Here is a 22,794-nt window from a genome sequence, read left to right on the forward strand (position 1 = left end):
CCAACCCAACAGATAGATGTCACAGGCAAACTGCTGCATAAAGTGTATAAACGAGAAATTGAGCAGCGAGCAAAAAGCCTAGAGGGTAAAATTGTTAACCTGAGTCTTGATGGGTGGAGCAATGTCCACAATACTCCTGTTGTATGTGTTTGTCTGACAACAGAAGAAGGGGCTGTCTTCCGTAGAGAAACAATTAGTACATCAGGAAATGCACACACAGCAGAACACTTACAAGAAGCAGCAGTAAAAGATATAACAATCTGTGGGAAAAAATGCAAATGTTTACAATGCAGGTTGGTCACAGACAATGCTGCAAATGTATCCCAGATGAGAAGAAATTTAGAAGAGAGTCCCAAGTTAGTAACATATGGTTGCAGTGCTCATTTGATGCACCTCCTCACCAAAGACTTCAGTGTTCCAGAAATGAAGGCTAACATTGTTGAAATTGCAAAATACTTTTGTAACAACCACCTTGCAGCAGCTGCTCTGAAAAAAGTAGGAGGAATCAAGCTAAATCTCCCACAATCTGTGTGATGAAACTCAGTAGTGGTCTGTATTGAGCACTACATCGAGAACTAATTAGATGACTGTGAATAAAATCATGACATAGCACTGTCACAGTCAAAGTTCTCAACATTGGGCTTATGAGAAATGTTGAACACATGCCAAATACCCTGAAGCCTATTTCTGTAGCCTTGAACAGGGAAATAGCTCTTTTATTTCTGAAGCAAGAAAAAAAAAAGGAGAGAGAGAATGTAACAAGCACTATCTCAGCACATTTTCTTGCAAATATTCTCAATACTCAGTACCAGGGTAAAACCTTAACTACTGAAGAAGAGGAGTTGGCTATGACATGGGCATCCAGCAATCATCCCTCTATAAAGCCAACTATAATAAACTTCAGGGCTAAGGGGTGAACCATTCAAGAAATACATGTTTCTTTAAAATGTCATCAGCAATCACATCAGTTAACTGATGGAAGTCACTTAAGCACTTCAACTCGGAGACTGTTTAAAGTGATAATCTCACTTTTAACAGCAGTAGCTTCTTCCGTTATTTGTAGAAGAATATTTTCTTCTTTTGGACTAATTAATTCCAAATTGAGAAACTGTTTGGGAAAAAGCAGGAAAGCTTCTTTTTCTTTTCTAGATTATGAACAAAGAGCAAAATGAAGGTGAAGATGGCTGAGTTAGTTGCAGAAGTCAATATTTTATGTTTCTCATTAACCTGGCTAACATAGTTGATCTAATTTTTGTTTTAAAAAATATTTAATTTCACTATTTTAGTTAAAAGCTATTTTAACAAAAACAACCCTGATTTTTAAAAAAAAACTTGAAATAAATTTAACTAAATTCCAAAATCCATATGCTTGTTTTGTTAAAATATTATATGTTTGCTGTGGAAGAAAAAAATCCATAATACATAACATTGTTGTTTTAGTTAAATAAAACAATTTAAATGTCTGGTGATGTTGTCTTCCTAATACTGCATGGGAAGAAAACAGTACAAATATTAACAATTAGCCTGTTGAATTGGAGATAGGTCATCTCCCAATGACTACGTAAATATCTGCTTCAGCTACCATTGGTAAATGAAATAACCAAGCATTCATTTTCTGACATAGTTGTAAAACTAATCTGAAAAGCTTTCAAAATAAATCACTGTTTAAAAATGCATAGTATGTACTTTCTAAAAATAAAACCTAAATCTATGTCTGAGTTGTGACGAATATGTATTAAGGTTATAACAACCAATAAGAATGCCCTTTTGTGTACAAAACCATGATTAAATCGAGATTTCCTTACTAGTGATTTAAATCATGTATAAGTGTGCCTAAATCATTATTTAAATTAATTGGTTTAAATCAAATCCACCCAGAGCTATACACAGAGTTAACACAACTAGATTTGAAGTTGATGTCCTCTTAATTTTAATTTAACTGTCATGTAATTAAGTTATCAGAGAGATATTTCATAACTCAAAACCTGTGCAAAGATATAGCATGTAATTCTTACCAGGAATAACAATCTTGATTGATCACATTCATTAAGACTTAACTCTGTGCTTCTGGTGCTAAAGATAATTGCATGACAAGCTTAACCAAAAGTTATTCCTAAATATTTTTGGCAAGAATGTGAAATATAAAGCCTAGTAAAATTCCTTTATTAGAAGATGATCCACCTGTGCCTAGTTACTTTCTAGGCTTTTCAGACTAAATGTCTGACATCATATATTAAAAGCGAGGGACAGAGTGGCAAATTAACAGTGTGTTATAATTCTGGTTGACTTTTTTTAGGTGCTATTTTAATGCCTGTTGGATATTCTTATTATGGCACCATTACCTTTATGAAGTCATAAGTATAACATGTATACTCTAAAGATACATAAAATAGTATTTTGAAAGGATACAGATAGGCTAAAATATATTTTCTTTATCCCAACATAAAAGTTGCCTACTGAAATTTCAAGTTTTATTCCAGTATGCATTTAATAGATGGTTCTAATGAATGCATAAGAGGCAAAATATTAGATTTACTCAGATATCTTTGCAAAATTACATTATGCAGAAGTTACTTCTGATTGGTGATCCCATAATCATCTCAAAAAAGCCAACTACTGTATTATGCATTCAGGAGCACGTAGCTGGAGTTCACAGATATACCAAGAAAGATTTTATTTATTTTTGTAACTAACAACTTATTTTTCTGATAATATCCTTTAAAATTTTGAGCAGAAGTACAAATGAATTACCCTCCTCCACAAAGTTCATTACGCAGATTCTAAAATAAATAGGACACCAAGAAAAACGAAAATTTTTAAACCTCCCGTGCACTACCAAAACCTAAGTCATATTACTTATGCCTTACAAATACGCTACTATATCTGAAAACCATTACAAACACTTACTGGAACATAAATATTCTTATTATTAAACATTCTCCAGTGGCCCATTAGTAATCAGTGCTAATGGAGTGGGGAACAGTACCCAAAAGTGGTCTAACTGGCAGACAAGAAGGTGAATGAAAAATATGGAAGCAAAACCACAAACATGCCAAAGATGCGTGTTTTCCATTATCTGCTAGAATATTCAACTCATAAAAAAAATGAATGTGACTTATGGGAAAGTCAAACATGCCTTGCCATAGTTTTAAAAAGCTTCACTCTGCTATTAAGGAGCAACAGGAGAGCAGAAACTATGTCAACCTGAATAATCTGAAATCATAAAAAAGGACAAATATCCCGGATTAAATTCTGTCATCACCCATTCACTGGGTGTTTTTATTTATCTATTTAAGCATTTCCACTAAGCTCAGCACTTTCATGTCTGCAGTATTATGACAACCATATTTTCTCTCTTCCCCTGCCCCCTTTCCTGCTAGCAAGTGAAGATTTAGGCACGAATTGTGAAAGTGAACTTTTGTACAAGAGCAACACTTTCATGCGCTGCCTTTCACTGAATGAGTCTCCACACTTTCTTTTCTGTAGGCTAGTGAAATGTTTTCATATAACTAATTCACTGTATTAGTGATAGTGACAGGAATCCACATGTACTGAACATACCTGTGGTACTACTTCTGTCCATACACTGTTTCTGGATGTCCAAGTTCCGCAGCTCCTCGGTGCTTGCGTATTTCATGACAGAGTTGATGGATGAAAGGGTGTTTATGAGCTGAGAGTTCAGAGACCCAATCTGTGAGTGAGGCTCTCCAAAAGCTTCTGCCAGTTCACTGTAGTTTTCAGCAAGCAGCATCTGTTGTTCCTGCAGCAGCTTCTGTACTCGCTCAATGTAGTGATCCAAGCCAGTCTTCATTTCAGGTGGGGGGAAAGGACTTTCCACTAAAATGCCCACAGATTCATATGCCGGCTCATCCCCAACACCAATGCTTCTGGTACTAGCTGGCACAACAGACAATGGAGGGGCACCACATGCAATATTCCTCATTTTAAGGCCAACTAGGTAGTTCTCATGAATGTTTATCTGCCCCACTCCACAGTCCTTGGTCTTTATCACAGAGGGCTTTTCAAAGTTCGAGTCACTAGAAAGCAAGGTTCCCACTCCAACGGAACGAGTTTTAGCGGATGCGTTTATGTCCTTTACCCGACCATCTCCCACTGCCACAGTCCGCATTTCCACATTCACAGTGTTAGTCTGTTTATCGTAAGTGCTCAACATGGTGTTTGTGCTGGAATCCATCAGAGAAGCTGTTTCTGTATTGGTGAACTGGTTCACCATTATCAATACTGTACTGGTTTGCTGGGTAGCTGTATGAGGCACTGCCATAACTGCAGATTCTACTTTGTGAACAGCCTCTGTGTTTGTGCTACGGGACACACACTCCTTTGAAGGACAAACAGTCACATTCACTGAACAGTCTCCACAGCCTATGGACCGGACTTCTTTGATTTCTGCTTCTGTCTTGCAGAGACTCAAATTATCCACAGACTCCTCTGTGTTGACGCCAGTTTCGCAAACACTCTTTTCTGTGCTCACGTTCTTGTCACACATCTCGATAGATCTCCCAGTGCACTGGTCATGCATGTCTGCTTTCTCCTTCACAAGCCACTGACTCATCAGCTGTTCTGGACCCACCGCTGTACTCTGCAGATCGGGCTTGCAGGAGATTCCGATCTCTCTCATTTGTAAATGGTTCCCTACACATGAGTCAGCCACATCCACATGATTTCCTACCATTTGGTCTCTTGTTTGTACGACAGCTTCCACCATTGTGCTGAAAACCAGAGGTTGAGCCATCAGGGCTTTATCTACTTTCTTCCTAGATCCAGCTGCCTGCAGTTCTTGTTTTAATTTGGTCATTTCCCTGTCATGTGTAGTTTCTTTTAACTGAACCTCTAGTCTGTAAATCTTCCCCTTTAGGGCTTCAATGGTCTGTTGCTGAAGCTCTATTTCTTTTTCAGCTTCTGTGGTAATGCCAAGCATTCTCTCCGTCACCCCTACCCAAGAATCTCTAGTTTCTTTCTCTGTCCCCACTGCTACCTCTGCGCATGGCCGGGAAGATCTGTTATATATGACCACATCATTCATATTTTCATCAGCACCCACAGCAACTGACCTGCTTTCTTTTGTTAGACCTTCTCGGTTCATCCGAAGATTTGAGGGAATTTCATAGCTGCTGTCCTGGATTTTCCTCTCTAACGCTTGCATTTCAAAAGTCAATTGCCTAAACTCCTCTGCCCTCTGCAAGTTCTGCTCCGCGCTCCCCATGTCTTCCTCACAGTCTATGTACAATTCACCTCCTCTTTTGACCTGTGACAGATGTCCCCATTGCTCCGCATTTCCTGCACTATACGATCGCTTTCTGAAGCTAGAAGAGTCATTCTGATTGGGTTTTCTTTGGGTTTTGAGTTCTGCCATCATCTGTCTTTTCTCTTCCTGTAATACTGAAATCTTGACCTGGAGCACAGGGATAGTCTTGACTTGTTCCTCAAGCTCCTTGAGGCGTTTGAGGGCAACTGCCATTTGTTCCCTGATATGCTGCAGGTGCACGGGGCTTACGTTGGTCACAGGGGTCGATATTCCTGAACTCAATGGGCTATGACGGATGGAACTGCCCACAGAGGAAGCAAGGTAGACATTATAGTCTCCATTACCCTGGTACCCATTCTGAAGCTGCTGAGACGTCTGATTGTGCCCACTAGATCCTACAAAGGAAGGAAGGGAGCTAGCTGACCCCAGGCCTCCAAAGCTAGAAAGTCTGGGCCTGCGGACATCCCCTGGTGTCACCTGCATAATAACCCTCTCCTGTTCCAATCTTCTGCGGGTTTCCATGAGAGTTTTTGTTACATGAAGATTGTGCCGAGGAAGCTGTGGTGAAGGAGGGGGAAGTTGGCTGCTCTCAGGAATGGTTAAGAAGGCCGGAGAGCCTTCCAAGGAAACAGATGGCCTCACAGTGCCCGACGATGCTACTTGATTCCTTGCTGCAAAGGAGGGGTGCTTAGTCTCATCACTGTTTGACGAAGAGAGGGATTCTGTTGAGGTCCACCCACTGTACTGGCAGTTCTTGGTACCTGTAAAAGTTGGTACCAGTTTCCTTTTTTTCTGGATATTTAATTTCTTAATCGTGTTTCCCTTTTGTATGTCATCCACATACTTTAGAAAATCCAAGTCTAGCTGGTAGCCATAAGGAGTTTCCACAAAATAGGGATCTTTATGTTCTTTGTCATCTTCTCCACTCAAAACACTTTCTTCTTTTTCTGTAGGAAAAAACAAAATGAACACAATTATTTTTTTTAAAGCTACTTCTGGCTAAACTTTCAGCTGAAATAGCAAAAAAGTAATTACATTCATAGCACAGACCGAATGTTACAAATTGGAAAACATGTTATTTGTCTATCTTTAATTTACAATTAAAAAATCTCTCCCTCTCTGATGTACGTACACACTTAATGCTGACATCATAAATAAACACGAAGATATGTTCTGATAGCTTTAGTTTATGAAGGCACCACAGAAATCATTACTGATCACATGAAATGATACTTTCAGGAATTCCTGCAGTACCACCACATCACAACAAACGCTCATGGTGGATTAGCATTAGCCTGAGTGAAAGGATCAGGAAAGTTTTTGTGTTGCAGTAAAACATCTGGAGACACTGATTGCTTCAGGAGGTTTTAAAAGGGTTACACACAAATCATTTCCCTCTTAGTTTACCAATGCAGTTACACCGCAGGCAACAGTTTTCAAAAAGGTTAAAATAATTTCTGATAAGTTATAAATCTGAGGAGCAATACAAGCTCTCTCTTGCTTGGGAGCACACTGATTTGTGTCTGTGAATCTATCTCTTTGATATTTCAATCCTACATGAAGCCCATACACTAAAAATATGTAGCGAGACCTGTTTCCAATGCAGTCTAACATTCCACAGCCAAAAGAGAAACTGCCAGCTCAGATGTCAGGACAGCACAGCTTCCTGCCGACACTGGACTCACATGTCCCCAAAGCATTCTAAATAAAACCTCCCCAAGTCAGTTGTGCTTCTACAGACAGAATATTTAGATGTGACGTTGCTGCATATCCTGCTCCTCCGCATCCCACCCCCAAAACAAGTTGTAACTCACTAGAGGAATCGGAAAAACAATAAACATTTTCCAGTTACCTGAATTAGCTACATATCTCTGCTCTCAGAACACACATTTTCCATCCAAATAAAATAAGGCCTCAGATTTTTTTTTCTCCTTGCCGTCCTACCTTCAACAAGCTCTCTGTTCTCTAAAGCCCTGCCTCTCAATTTTCTCATTCTTCGCCCCTTAAGGAAAAAAAGTCCACATTAGTGTAAACCTAGCCAAGCAGGGCACGTTCTCATAGGCTGTGTGTTCACCAATGAGTTCTGTTCTCCAGCAAAACTGAAAACTGCTGCCTTTTAGCACCCGTAAGGAACCTCAGCTGTCACCACGCTCTATTATCTAATAACAAGAGAACTGTTAGTCTTTTAAAGGTGCAGTACCCTCCACCCATTTCCTTCTCCTTTCCCTCCACAACCATGAATCATTGGTAATTTGGGTATACATTTCTTTTTTACTGTACATATTTACTGCATTTTATTTCCTCCTTAAAACAACTGTTAACTGTCTCTGGCCATATAAAGTTATATAAACACATAAAGTTGATCAGTCTCTTGGATCTAACAAACTAGTATTGTATGTTTGCTAACTGGCCACTCTTCCAGTATTCCAGTGAAAGAGACAAGGCTATTAGGTAGCCACAGAGCCTGAAAAAAAACTTCTAGCTCATTTTCTGAATATGATATTTTAAATTCATGTCCCCTTTAAACAGACCTACCCAACTTTAAAAAAACCAAAACAAAACACAACACCCTGAATCTACTACTCCTAGAAGTGAAACGTAAGAATGCTGTAACAAAGATTAAAGAAATTGCTGGGATTTTCATTACACTTGGTGAATTTCACAAAAGTGTACTTTGGTCCTTTGGAAAACTGTACACAGTTCTGATTAGATTTTCTCTGCCCTGTGCTGACTGGTTGTTTGCACCAACCCTCCCTCACAATCTCTCCATTTCAGCATCACTCGTCTCTTACCCTTTTCTCCCTTTCTCTGTCTTCCCCAGTTGCTCTCCCTTCGGCTTATCCTCTCCTCACTAAACTAACAAAGAAATAAAAAATGTGGAACAAACAAGACTTTCGACGCCAGCACTCAACTTGCTCATTACACCCATTCTGACTCCTTGTTTCTTTCTAGTTTATTTAAATTGTAAGGTCTGCAACACAGGGACCATATCTTTGTTTTGTGTTTGTACAGAGCCTAGCACAATAGGGTCCCATTCCACGTCTAAGGCCCCTAGATGCTACAGTAATTCAAATAAATAATGGTCAGTTGTCATGGTTTTGCTGAGGATAATATCACCATCTGTCTCTCAACGGCACTTTTAAGCAATAGGTTCCAAAGCGCTTCATAATGTTCCAAGCATTTATCTTCATCTTCAAAACATCCCTGTGATGTAAGGAAGTGCTATTATCCCCATTTCAGAGATAGGAATGGAATGTCAGAGATGTGGCCAAGGTCTTACAGGAAGTCTGTGGAGGAACAAGGAATTGAATCTGGATCGCCTATTCCTAGGCTTATGCTTCCTGATTCCTGGGGACACCACATTTTTCTCTATATCCAAGGGAAACTCACACTTTAAAAAAGGTGCTGCAAAAGGGTGAATTGTGGTCACAGCAGTAAAAGTGAACTTGTAGTTGGTGTGTGTGTGTACTAAAAGGGAGGAGAGGCAGGGCACTAATCCTGCAATTGACAGCAAGGTACTGGACTGCCAGATATACATACTTAGCTTCAGTGCCCATCTGCTATCTATTCCAAGACTGCGGTCTTGTGCAGTGTTTCCTCTAAGCTGCATGGCAGCACAGCTTCACAGGCGATTAGTCAGCCCTGCCCAGTCAGTCAGCTCCAAGCACAGAGCCTGGAGCCTCTGACTGGGTGGGGCTGATTAATTGCCCCTGAAACTGTGCTGTCTCACAGCTTAGAGGGAACACTGGTCTTGTGCTAGGTCTATAGTAGGGGATACGTTCAAATTCCGTGGCTGGAGTTGAAATATCTTAAATTGAATTTTGGCACCGTCCACACTGTGGGAGGTCGACGGGAGCCTGCTCTCCCTTCAACTTCCTTTCCTCCTCGTAGGAGAAGGACTACTGGTGTCAATGGGAGCACCCTCTCAGTTCAAATGTGCATGTCTTCACTAGACCAGCTCATTCAAACCCTGAAAGATTGACAACGGCGGCTTTGATCTTCTCTGTAGTGCAGACATGGTGTTTTTACTCATGGACATAACAAAATAAATGTCTAAATATAAGCAGAGGACAAAAAAAAATCCATGTATTAATATATTACACACAAAAAACCTATACAAATATTAAGGTTGCAAAAACACAAAAAATACAAGGTGGCAAAATTAAGGTTGCATAGGCAACCTTAATTCTTCCCTATTATGTGTATGCATTATGTAAGCCTCTTCCTTTTGCGTTTTAACCAATTTTAATATTATTCTTTTTTTCAGATGTTTATCCTACTTTTGTATCAAATATATAAAAAATATCTTGTTTGGTTACAAAAATACAATGCACTGCATGATATAGGCTTATGATAATACATCCATCTGCATATATATACAAAGCTGCCTGTTGAAACAAGAATACGTATTAGTCTAGAAGGTACACGCAATAAACAAACAGGCACGCATGCAAGTTCTGAAGTGAGTGTGCATCTGAACGTCCTAATGAATCTCATGTTCATCACATATACGCTTCAAGCTGTTAGCGGAGAACTGTTTAAAGTTCTGACACGCTAACATGGGAAGAAAATGAAAATCTGGATCCAAGTACATTTCAGAACACAAAGAAGTATTCAAAAGTTTAAAAACAAAAAGAGAAAAGAATGAAGTTGAGTGGATGTGCTGCAAATAGTGTGAATCCAGTTTTTGAATGTAAATATGTATAAGCTACCGCAGTAAACTGTTTATTTACTAGTAGATCTTGGAACCTGTTACCAGTGATCCTGACAGGGTTTGGGCTGGGAAGCTATCAAGGGCCAGCACTTCATCTGCCCCTCAGCATTGCCCTACTGCTCCTTCTAACTGCCTTGAAGGTGCCCCTCACTCCTGGGAGCCTCCTGCTTGCTGTGCAGAGCACGGGAAGAAGAGGAAGGGGGAGTGCTGATGTCAAAGTGCCCCTCCCTCCACCTTGTAGCCCATCTCCACAGAGCAAGGGGGGCAGGGATGGAGAGTTTGCTGGCTGCTTTTGGAAGTGGTGCAGGGCCAGCGTAGGGATGCGCCTGCCTTACCCACCTGCACTACCATCCGGAATCCATCTGTGGCAAGTGGTGCCCAGCTGGAGCCAGCATTCTGAACCCTCCTGCACCCCAAAACCCTGTCCCCAGCCTGATAAAAGTGAGTGAGGATGGAAGAGGGAGGATGGAGTGAACAGGGGTGGAGCCTCAGAGAAGGGGCTGAAAGGAGGTGGGGCAAGGGAGTTTGGGTCTGAAGTAGATCCTGGATTGTACTTAAATTCAAAAAGTGATCTCATGCTTAAAAAGGTTGGGGACCACTGAACTAGAAGGTGACACTGTGTTATGAGTTCTGTTTTAGTTCTGCAGCAACCCACATTGATGCATGGAATTCAAACCATGAAACAACTGAATACTTCCCCCCCCCGTCTTTCTGTCACCAAACTAAAAATAAACCCCAATATTTACCCCCAAAATTATTAATAGTTTTTTGCACTGATTTTCCACCAGTTTTTTTCCTGTGGTAGTAAACTCTGATAAATTCCCAATAAAATAAAATAAAATAAAATTTTAAAAAACAACAAAGGATTGGGTTGGGTTAAACCTCAAGAGGGTATAACCTGTAAGAAGTCATTAAGCTTCTTTAGAGAAGCAGGTACCTGAAACAATAGGGATTGCCAACCAAATATAGGAACGTGTAAGACTGCACAGGAATTTGAACTATATGGAAGCAAGGGTTTCAACTAGGTATTGTTTTAACAGAGTAGTCTGTCCATGCGAAAGAGGGGGTAAGGCAGCGATAAACACACCAAAGAATGAAGAAACAGAAGAAAAGCCAAGGACAAAGTCAGGACAATCACTGGGAACATGGCCTTGAGAAAAGTTTGAGAGCTCTTGAGCTAAGTGCTGACTGGAAAGGGGGTTTGGAAATGGGAATTAGGACACTCTCCCATTGTTTTATTCCTACTGTGTTCTGGGAAACAGGACTTTCTATAGACATGCTGTCCATAGACAGGATTGCTTTAAAGAAATACCTGTCTCCATCATCAATTTGTCCTCCTGACTGAACAATTCACATGATCCCAGAGTTTTCACTAATAGCTTGGGTCAAAAGAGGTAACAAGTCAGTCTTTAGTGATATGAGCATCTGCTATTTTTCCATAGTAAATAAATCAGCTCTCAACCCCTTCTTCCAAACTACCTCCCTCAGCTCTTTCCCAGATCTTGTTCTTGTCCCCTCTGCAGTTGATTCAGGTGGTTTCCCTCAGCCCAATGCATGGTCCTAGTGGAGCAATCGATAGGCTATTTCTTCACTGCAGGAAAAAGTCAGAAAAAGATATGCACATTGCGGTTCGCAATAGGTGTATCTTTTTCTGCTTTTCTCCCGAAAGAGGCTTTTCCAACATTTGGCCCGTCTATATGAGGCCAAGTGTCAGGAAAACCCCCTCTTTCGGAACATCCCTTCTTCCTCGTAGAACGAGGTTTACAGGGATGCCAAAAAACGCGTCTGCTTTTCCGATTTTTTTTTCGGAAAAGCAGAAGTGTTCCTTGGACGCAGCAGAGCTTTTCCAGGATACTTCTGGTATCCTGGAAAAGCTCTGCAGTGTAGACGTAGCCTATAAGCGTGCAGAGGAGACCCAATTCTCACCTCTTGTTCTATGAACAGTTCTAGCACAGATCTAGTGTCACAGGGAAAATCCTGTGCAGCCTCTTGCAGCCCTGGGTTGAAGCACGCTCCCTGTGGATTGAATGTTTACAATTTTTAGCTGAGTAGCTCTACTCTGCATGTGTACAAAAGGGCTTATAACTTGGTCAAATTTTAGCAGATTGTCATGAAGATGGCAAAAGGCAAGTCTCCGAAATTTGGCAGGGATGGACTTTGTCAAAGCCTGGGGTGTTAGAGCTTTTCAGAGAAAAGGCTGCCAGAATTTTACATGGGCAAAAACAATGATTCTCCCTCCCCACCCCACCACTGTCCTTGTCCTCAGAAAATGCTGACACCTCTGGGCCAAATATTTCCAAGTATATTCAACCTGAGACAGACTCCCAGAATGGACAGTTTTTGCCCAAGCCTAGAGTTTGGCAAAGTTATAAAAAACTGAAAACAGGTGTAAAAAAGGAAGTGTCAGGCAACCGTAGCAGTAGACACTGCTGCCAGACACCCTGCTGCACCGTAACAGATCTTTATTCATGACACACTATTTAAAGGATTATCTCAGAAAATTAGAAAAAAAACCATGATGAGATTGTCACTTGAAGAGCTACACGATCTCATTGACTTTCTTCTCTGTAAAACCAGTTTACAGAAAACATTTATTTGGTTTACTATAAGGACTCAGAACTTTGGCATATACCATAGAGAAGATTGTAGTACAGGTAGTCCCCGGGTTACGTACAAGATAGGGACTGTAGGTTTGTTCTTAAGTTGAATTTGTATGTAAGTCGGAACTGGTACATATTGTAGGGGAAACTCTAGCCAAACATTTCTCCAGAGCTCAGTTTTATTCTCCCACACCTCACTTCCCTCAGTCCTTTATTCTCAAGCTGAGGTGTCTGCTGAGAAAAGCCGCTCCGCGTCTCCCTGGTCTGCTGGGGGGAAGCAGCTAGTGCGGGGTTGCCTCACCCCGTTTGTAAGTAGGGATCTGATGTAAGTCGGATCCATGTAACCCGGGGACTGCCTGTATTTTCCAAATTAGTTATATTTTTCTGTCAAATTCAAAATCATAAACACGGAAGGTTAAAAAACTATTAATTTTTTAAAACCATTTATATCATGAAATGTGCTTTTGTGGCAGGAAAGTCCCAAGATGCCAGAATTAACTTATCAGTGGAAAATTACTCAAAACTTCTGAAGACAGCTCATTCAAGTTTAAGCCTTAAGAGCTAAATTCTCAAAGATTTTCTTCCTGAAACAATTCAGATGGAATTTATCCAAATGAAGCCTCTCCTAGATCACATCAATTCCTTGCCTCTTTGCAGAGAAGGTTGTGGCTAATTTTATGGTCTCTAGCTAAACTGGCTATTTTAGTAACACTGACATTTTGCACCTGCCAAAATTAGTACTTGTATTTTTAAGAGACGTAGGTAGTTAATCACACACAAATTTTCATGTAAATAACTCTGGGTACACTCTACCAGCACAATGACACTGTTGTAGATGGATCATTACAGCAATGGTTCTTGATGCTACAGATAAACAAGGACAAATTATGTATTCTGGAGAAAAGAAATACAACCACAAAACCAAACGTACGGCGCAGCATGTTTCTGTATTTTAAAGGCACATCCATTTCAGATTTTATTGCCAGGCTTCAAATACAGAAACAAAGTGAAGTGGGTTGCTATTTTAGGGGATTGCAAAATGGTTCTGCCCATTTCAAAAACCTACTGAAAAGGAAAGGAAATAAACCGTTTGAGAACATTATCCTTTTCTCTCCTACGCACGATATACCGGATATGCCATGGATGCACTCGCTCCATTAGCACTTGGTGGGTAATATTATGCTACACAAAGCAGCATTGATTAACTTTTGCGGAAGCTGTATCTATCTGCCATGCTGCCAAGAGGAAAGGTCTGCATATCTTGCGACTTTGAGTGAGTAAGAAACCACAAAAACAGAGAACACTAAAAAGATTCCTGTTGAGCCTCTTGTGTTGTCTTTGTCTAGACACTGGGTACTACAACAAGTAAAAGACAGTCTCAAAGCTCCGTTGTGCTTCAGACAATCATAAATTACAACACAGTGCCACACTGAACTTCCTTTCTTTGCATGTTGATTTGCAAAGGTTAACTTCAAACACAGTCACACACACATACACAGAGACTTAAGTCATCAGCTTGGGAATTTAACATGCATTGCTATTTCATCTTCTGAATACTCAATGGTTATAAAGGAGATTTTAAACTGTACATGCTCATTTTGAACAAGTAGTTGCGAAGCAAAATTCTGGCAAATTGTAGAGGCCTGGTCATGTTACTGTGACCATTAATTCAGCTATGTAAAAGTGTGCACAAACTGCACTTCCCTCTCTCCACTGCACAATAATCACAAACTGGACATAAGCATCATTTAACAAACACACTGTTCTGTTCTCTCTTCCTGAACTGCTGTGCCTGGCTCTGTCTAAATACTGCAGTCTTGCCAATTTCCATTAAATTATATCCTATCTGATGCACTGCACAAGAACTTCAGTATATTAAAGCACTGAGCCAGACCCCAGCATAGCCCATAGAAATCACTTCTCCCTGAATGAAAGCTTCAAACACTACAGCGTTTAATTCATGGGTTCAAATTAGCAAAAAACCTTAGTATCATGTAAGCACAAGCAATAGGAGAAAAAAGGAGAATTTGGGCAGATGTAGTTTCAGTTCAACATGCTAATTAAGACAACAAATCACTACAGTGCAGTGTCCTGGGAGGATCAAGATGTGAACAGAGAAAAGAAAGGAATGATGAAAACATTTTAAAAGCTTATTCTTAAAAGGCATCTTTAAGAATATATAGCATCTAAAAGATTCTCTCTCCATATCATTAAAAAAATTATCTGACCCCCCCTCCCCACAGTTCCCCAGGGGCATGAAAACTTAAATCCACAAAAATGCTAAAAATCATCAATATCCATTAAAATTAGGAAACAAAGCTGAATTCTTCCAAGTCCAATTTTAGTACCTGTACTTGGTAAAAAATATGCCTAATACCTGTCTACAAGTCACATGCTATAAGTTACTATTTAACAAAAAGAACTAAATGCAATAGATGCACATAAGGGGACTGAATTAAATTTTTTGTGGGAGCCTTAACTTGGAATTTGCCAACTTTACATTAATGCTGAAGTAACTACCGGCAATAAATAGTGGGTACAGGGGGGGGGGGGGAATCTCTCAAAGAGAGAGAGAAAAGAATGATGAATAGTGTGCAAAAAAGTTACATGCAATTATTTGAAAGCTTGATCCACATACTTTTGCATGCAATGTTCCCTCTAAACTTTTCCATTCAGGTGCAGAATAATATTTTTGTGTGTGCCAAGGCATGTGCGAATCTGCATCACCAGTAGAAATAAAACACTAAGCGGTGGGCGCTCTGCTAATCAAAACCCCCAAAAACATCCCTCACCAAAGGCTCTTAAGTAATGTAAGTTGTCATGGGATAAGCGGGAAGGTCCTCTCATTGACTGATAACTGGTTAAAAGACAGGAAATAAAGGGTAGAAATAAATGGCAAGTTTTCAGAATGGAAAGAGGTAACTAGTGGGGTCCCCCAAAGGTCTGTCCTGTACTTATAAATGATCTGGAGAAAGGGATAAACAGTGAGGGTACGTCTACACTACATGCCTCTGTCGGCAGAGGCATGTAGATTTGTTTGTTCAGCAAAGGTAAATGAAGCCGCGATTTAAATGATCGCAGCTTTATTTACATTTACATGGCTGCCGCGCTGAGCCGACAAACAGCTGATCAGCTGTTTGTCGGCTCGCCGCTAGTCTGGACGTTCCCCCTGTCGACATCAAAGCCCTTTGTCGGCAGCCCCGGTATTCCTCGTGGAATGAGGTTTACCAGGGCTGCCGACAAAGGGCTTTGATGTCGACAGGGGGAACGTCCAGACTAGTGGCGAGCCGACAAAAAGCTGATCAGCTGTTTGTCGGCTCAGCGCGGCAGCCATGTAAATGTAAATGAAGCCGCGATCATTTAAATCGCGGCTTCATTTGCCTTTGCTGATCTGTCTAATCCACATGCCTCTGCCAACAGAGGCATGTAGTCTAGACACAGCCTGAGGTGGCAAAATTTGCAGATGATACTAAACTGCTCAAAATAGTTAAAACCAAAGCAGATTGTCAAGAGCTTCAAAAAGATCTCACCAAACTAAGTGATTAGGCAACAAAATGGCAAATGAAATGTCATGTTGATAAATGTAAAACAATGCACATTGGAAAAAATAATCCCAACTATACATTCAATATGGTAGGATCTAATTTAGCTACAACTAGTCAAGAGAGAGATCTTGGAGTCATTGTGGATAGTTCTCTGAAAACTTCCACTCAATGTGAAGCAGCAGTTAAAAAAGCAAACAGAATGTTAGGAATTATTAAAAATGGAATAGAGAATAAGACAGAGAACATCTTATTGCTTCTATATAAAACCCTGGTATGCCCACATCTTGAATACTACGTACGGATGTGGTCGCCTTATGTCAAAAAAAGATATATTGGCATTGGAAAAGGTTCAGAAAAGGGCAACAAAAATGATTAGGGGTTTGGAATGGGTCCCAAAGAGATTACAAAGACTGGGACTTTTCATCTTAGAAAAGAGGAGACTAAGGGGGGATATGATAGAGGTCTATAAAAATATGACTGGCATGGAAAAAGTGAATAAGGAAAAGTTATTTATTTATTCCCGTAACATAAGAACTAGGGGTCACCAAATGAAATTAATAGGTAGCAGATTTCAAACAAACAATAGGAAATTTTTCTTTATGCAGCACATGGTCGGCCTGTGGAACTCTTTGCCAGAGGAGGTGGCGAAGACCAGGATTTTAATATGGTTCGAGAAAGAACTTCATGGAGGTTAGGTCCATCAATGTCTATTAGCCAGGATAGGTAGGAATGGTGTCCCTAGCCTCTGAGAGGCTGGGAATGGGTGATGGGAGAGGGATTACTTGATGATTCCCTGTTTTGTTCACTCCCTCTGGGGCATCTGGCATGAGCCACTATTGGAAGGATACTGAGCTAGATGGACCTTTGGTCTGACCCAGTATGGCTGTTCTTATGTTATTATGTTTACTTTGCTTCCGAAAGCAGATGCAAATCAGGCAGGTTCAAGGTAGCGCCCTGCTCTTTTCAAGCATTCTCTAAAATTACAACTTTCTGCATCTCTCATGATTTATCTACTTGAGGATGCTCTTCATCATCTGAGAATATTTTATTCCACTCACTTTATTACATACCTAGCCATTTGTTATAGGGACATGTGTCATAAAAAATAAAGTATAAAACGTAGTAAGATATATCAATGGAAAAATAAACTCCACCTTATTCATAGTAACTTGCCATGGCTATCAATAAACATCCCCTAATTACATACTTCTCAAAAAGCCCGAATGAAAAGATGCCTTAGGTTTGCCTGGTCAACTCACTTGGACTCTGCTGAAGCAGAGGAAAAGCTACTGTTGGACTGGCAGGAAACACCATGACAATGCCAACTGCTCCTTTCTTTAATTCACAGGAGACTATACGGCTACGTCTAGACTGGCATGATTTTCCACAAATGCTTCTAACGGAAAAGTTTTTCCGTTAAAAGCATTTGCAGAAAAGAGCATCTAGGTTGGCACGGACGCATTTCCGCAAAAGCACTTTTTGTGGAAAAGCGTCCATGCCAATCTAGGCGTGGTTTTGTGCAAGAAAGCCCCGATCACCATTTTCGCCATCAGAGCTTTTTTGCGCAAAACAGTTTTTAGCTGTCTACACTGGCCCTCTTGCGCAAAAACATTTCCGGAAAAGGGCTTTTGCCCGAACAGAAACATCAAAGCATTTGTGCAAGAAGCACTGATTTTGGACAGTAGAACGTCAGTGCTTTTGCACAAAATCAAGCAGCCAGTGTAGACAGCTGGCAAGTTTTTGCGCAAAAGCAAATGCTTTTGCAGAAAAACTTGCCAGTCTAGATGCAGCCTACATGTTTAAGTGCTGCAAAGGATTTCAGCAATCACAACCCCTCCTGCTTTTGAACCTGTGTACTAATGGCAGACAAGGGGTAATAGTAACTTGTCACTTTTCCCAGTTGCTTGTCTAAGTCTTGTTTGAACTGAGTGAAGTAAGCAGCCTTAAAACCACAGATTGCCATTGGGCACTAGGCAAATCATTCATCCCCACAGCTCATATTCCATCTCCTTCAAACCCGTCTGAGTGACAAGCAACCAGAGGGCAGGGGTTCTCAACCTGGTAATTTCTGATTCCCCTCCCCTCCAACATACTATGAAAACTCCACAGCTCTGTGGCATGGGGAGGTGTATGTGACAGCACCAGGCTTCAGCTATGAGAGGGCTCTGGTTTTCAGCTGTGGGGGATTACCGCTCCAAGCAGCGAAGGGGGGGGGGATCTCAAGACCTTTGGGCATCAGCCACGCTGGGTGGGGGGCGGGGGCTGCCGGAGCTTCTGTTCTGCAGGGTAGCTTCTGCCTCGTGAGGTGCTAAAGCTCAGGGCTCTGGGCTTTAGCTTCCTAGGTCAGAGGCAGGGGCTTCTGCCCCATAGGATGTCAAGCCTTGAGTCTCAAAGCTTCAGTCACCAAAGCTCCGAGTGGCCCTGTTTTGTGGACCCCCTAAAAAGGCTCACAGGTCATTAAGGGTACGTCTACACAGCAGGGCTAAATCCAAAATAAGTTACGCAACTTGAGCTACGTCAATTGTGTAGCTTAAGTCGAAAGCATTCTTCTTCCGATTTCCCCTACTCCTCAGAAAATGAGGGTTACAGAGTCTGAGTAAGAAGTCCTCTGGCTGGACATTATGTCAACATTATGTCAAAATAACTGCCTGTGTGTAGAAGCAGACTATGTTATTTCAGAATAACTAACGTTATTCCGAAATAAAACAGTTGTGTAGACAGACCATAAGGGGCCATTGACCCTGGGCTGAGAACAGCGGGCACAGGAGAAAGCTTCCCATGTTTCCTTTTCTACTTAACCTAAGGACGCAGTTTTATGACGAAAAGCGTTGGAATTATCAGTCCATGTCAGTTAACTCTCCATAACAACCATAAGGTAAAATCCTAGCAAAGACTCGGCACGCTGACTTTAACACGAGTTAAAACTAAAAGCTGCCGGGTCTTCATTAGGATTTCACCTCGTGTGTTATTATGAGTTAGCTGACATGAGCACACACAGACAAATCCATACACACATGGAACAGAATGGTAAGAGAATGGAATCCTGTGAAACCCCACCTAAGAGACCTGCTAATGCAGAGCAGAGCAGCTAACGAATCACGCCTTGAATCTGTCAGAACTAAAGGAACACAGACATCCCTCCATCCCTCTTAAGAGTCCAAAAAGCAGGTCACCACTTCCTTCTGGTCAGCTGTATCTGCACATGCACCTCCCGTCTATCATCAACAAATTACCAACTAGTTGCATTCAGTCAGGATAGACCTTCCACCTGACCCAGACCTAAAATCAAATCACCTAAAACCACGGACAAACAGTACTTCAGATTTTGCTGGGAAGATCTCACCATAGTCTTCTTGATAATATTCCCTACAAGAAGGGACTAATGAGAATGGGCACAATATCATTCAAAAGGGTCTCCTTAGTGTTTCCTTAAAGACAGAAAATGTTGACAAGCAACTTCAATGGCTCCAGCATTGTCTGGCTGGCTTTTGCAGTTCAGGATGGACATGGATAAAACTCAGGTCTTAACTAGAGGGTATCCCCCATCTCAAATCTATTCCCCCAACCTAATCCTCAAAACAACACTACAATCAATGACATCAGCTGAAACTTGAGCAAAAGCAGCTGCATTTGTCTGCTATCTGTACTCACAAAAACAGACTGTGTGTGTTTTGTCACTAACTTTCTAAGTTTATAAACCTCTGAACAGGAGAGAAGTTTGGAACAGTTACATAGAGTTACTGTTATAGAGAAAGGGTCACCATAGGGAAAGTGTCTAACCTCTTTAGGATATATAAGCTTACTGTATGAAACTATAGCAGATCTCCATTTCCAGGTCACCCCCCTCTCTACAGCTGTACGGTCAACTGAAAAAAAAAACAACCTGTCTTATCCAATAACAATTCCCCAAAATATTTTCACTTGTGATCGTTGGTATTGCTACATTTTGGTATGGGCTTCTGCCAATAAGGAGGAAAAAAAGTGATATACTCTACATGCACTCAGTATGCAATTTAAAAAAAACAGGTTAGCTTTGTTTTTCCATTTGAAAATCCAGCACAAATTCCTCACTTGGGATTAGATACGTGCCACATTTAAAACAAAAGCCGTTTCTAGTCTCTGAAAACAAAATAGCTAAGCCATTTTCTTACAAGACAAAAATCCAAACCAAACAAAAAACACTGTTTCTTCATGTTTAGATAGCTGACACTGCTAACCTTATTTCTTTCACAACTATAAAGTTCAGCATCGGTCAAAGTAAGCACACAAAATATGAGCCCAAAAGTCAGTTTTATGAGAAAACCGTAAAGAGTTGTAAACAGTGATTTAGAAATTGATCATTAGCACCACAATCAAGCCACTCAAAGCAGATTTTGATACCTCTGCTGACGAGACCTTGATATAAATAAATATGAATGGCTCTTCATGTAACCGAAGATAAGAAGTAACCTGATATATAAGCACGTCTCTGAACAGAACACATGCATGATGTATCCGTTCAAAAAACTAACTACTCAGTATGTAACAATCACAGGTCAACAAACAAGAACCTTGACCAGAGTCAGGGTATAAACCATTACCACAAACTTTCTTCAGTCTCCAGCCTAATACAGTGCCACTCTGACAAAGAGTCAAAACTTTATGTTAAAGCAAACATTAAAACAAAACTTTAGCGAAAATGTATGCAATTACTGTGCATGTGCCAGGAATTTGTGGTTGGCTTTCAATTACACCCATTGAAAAAAAAATTTAAAAAAACCTTTTCTTACAGTGGCAAACAAAGCTAACATGCATTTTCCCCTCTAACTTCTCCTTTCTTTTACAGCCTTACTTACCATTCCGCAGAGAGGTAATTGTTGAATGTTTCAGCGTTGCGTTTTCAGGAAATTAAGTCTGAAGCACACTTTTCCTCAGCCTTAAAGGGAATGCATACTCCTGACACATCAGCAGGCAAGAAGCCCAGGATTTGCTACAGAGAATTTATTTATACTCTTTTGGAATTTCCTGACAAAATTCTAGTCTGCCTGCCAGCCAGTGAAGCTCAGTCCCAAAGTTTTTCTTTGTATCATAGACAGTAGTAATTGACACGGAGGATTACTCCTCCCAATGAGTTAAATTTATAAAAACAATGACAAACGTACTATATTAAAACATAAGCAAAGAAGGACTAAATCTTTCTGATGAAGTCAAACTAGGAAGGAATGAAAAGCTGTGATGATTTCTCTTTCTCATTCCACTCTCTTCCCTCCCTCCCCCCGCTGTCGGGTCTCTCTCTCTCACACACACACACAGAACATTACTTGCCCAAATTATCTCTGTTGTAGCCGCCATCATTCTACTGCACTCTGCTTTTCTTTACTCTTGTCTAATGCAATGTATAATTTGAAGAATACAAATAAAACCTTTTTATATGAATCCGGCAAAAACATTTTTCTTTTTCAAGGAAATGGTCAAACTACAATTGGCACCCTTGACATTAACTCAAGTTGTTCTAAAATGATACATGAGCTTATTTGGTTTCCTAGCAATACAACGTCCTTCCTAGCTCAAGTCAATATAATTGGGAATCCAGTCCCGGAGATTTTAATTCACAGTATCATAAAGAGATTCCTGGATCTCTCAGTTAAACCTCTTTTCATCTCTGCCTAAAATGTAGACTGTAAATATCAACAGAACAAGATTACACCATGAGGCAGCCAAGATGACTAAACAAAGATTCCTAAAAAAACAACAAATGCTCTGGTAGCACTTTATAGACCTATAAAACATGTAGATGGTATCATGAGCTTTCATGGGCACAGCCCACTTCTTCAGATGACCAGAGTTATGAGTAGGGGATATGAAAACTCAAAATAAATAGGAGAGGGGAAGAAGAGGGGGGAGAAAAAGAAAAAAAAAAGAAAAGGTGTGAGAGACAGGGTATCATTAAGTATCTGGAGAATGGGTACTTGAAGCTAAGCAGATCAAAGTAAATAGATAGATGCTAAGACAGGAAGGATACCACTCACAGAGCTGTTAGCACCTAAAGATTCCTAAGTTAGGTGCTTGCTTCCCTTCCCCAGCTGTTAAGGAAGAGGAAAGAACCATCCCATGCTGCTGTAGGATTTAGGGAAAAGGCTTCTTCCCAGGAAAGGAACAGTGGATGTGGGAAGTGTGTTTAGGACAATGCTTCCATGTTCTCCACAACATCACTAGACTCACTTGTGTAGAAGGCTCAGTTCTCTACCATGCTGGAAATTCCTCAACACACAGAAAGAAAAGTGTGGGGGGAAAAACCAAACTCCAGTAGTCACAGGCAAACTGAATGGCACGGCAGTGACCAGGAATAGGCTGAGACCTATGTGCTGTACATGATCATTTTACAAATGAGAGCATGGGGCAGATGCTAAGTTCTGGTGCAGGAATAATAGAACCATTGTAGTATTTTGTTTTATAATAATGGAGTAGTGAGATATGTTTTATAAAGTAGCAGTGAGTTGGCTGAGGTTGACCTGTTTCTTTTAAAAGCTGATTTTACCTTTTTTTTCCAAATTCACCTGGCAATGCTGTGAAGCTGTCGGCAGGGAAAGGAGTCCTACAGAACCTCTCAGGGAGGTGGCCGAGAGAGTTAGTAACAGGGAAAGGGGACTTCTTGAGCCTGCCCACACTCACCCGTCAGCAATGGCTTCT

General features: G+C 40.7%; 1 protein-coding gene across 5 annotated transcripts in view; it reads right to left on the reverse strand.

Moving 5' to 3' along the window:
- KANK1 (KN motif and ankyrin repeat domains 1) overlaps nucleotides 1–22,794 on the reverse strand; it is a 173,591-nt gene that overhangs the window by 28,470 nt on the left and 122,327 nt on the right. For all 5 annotated transcript variants that reach the window (XM_006137863.3, XM_006137860.3, XM_006137862.3 and 2 more), the window contains one exon: nucleotides 3,562–6,213. In XM_006137863.3, coding sequence (XP_006137925.3) covers nucleotides 3,562–6,213 — 2,652 coding nt within the window. The remainder of the gene's footprint in view (nucleotides 1–3,561; nucleotides 6,214–22,794) is intronic.

Source organism: Pelodiscus sinensis, chromosome 6 (genome assembly GCF_052426305.1).
Source record: "Pelodiscus sinensis isolate ZL-2025 chromosome 6, ASM5242630v1, whole genome shotgun sequence".
NCBI lineage: Eukaryota > Metazoa > Chordata > Testudines > Trionychidae > Pelodiscus > Pelodiscus sinensis.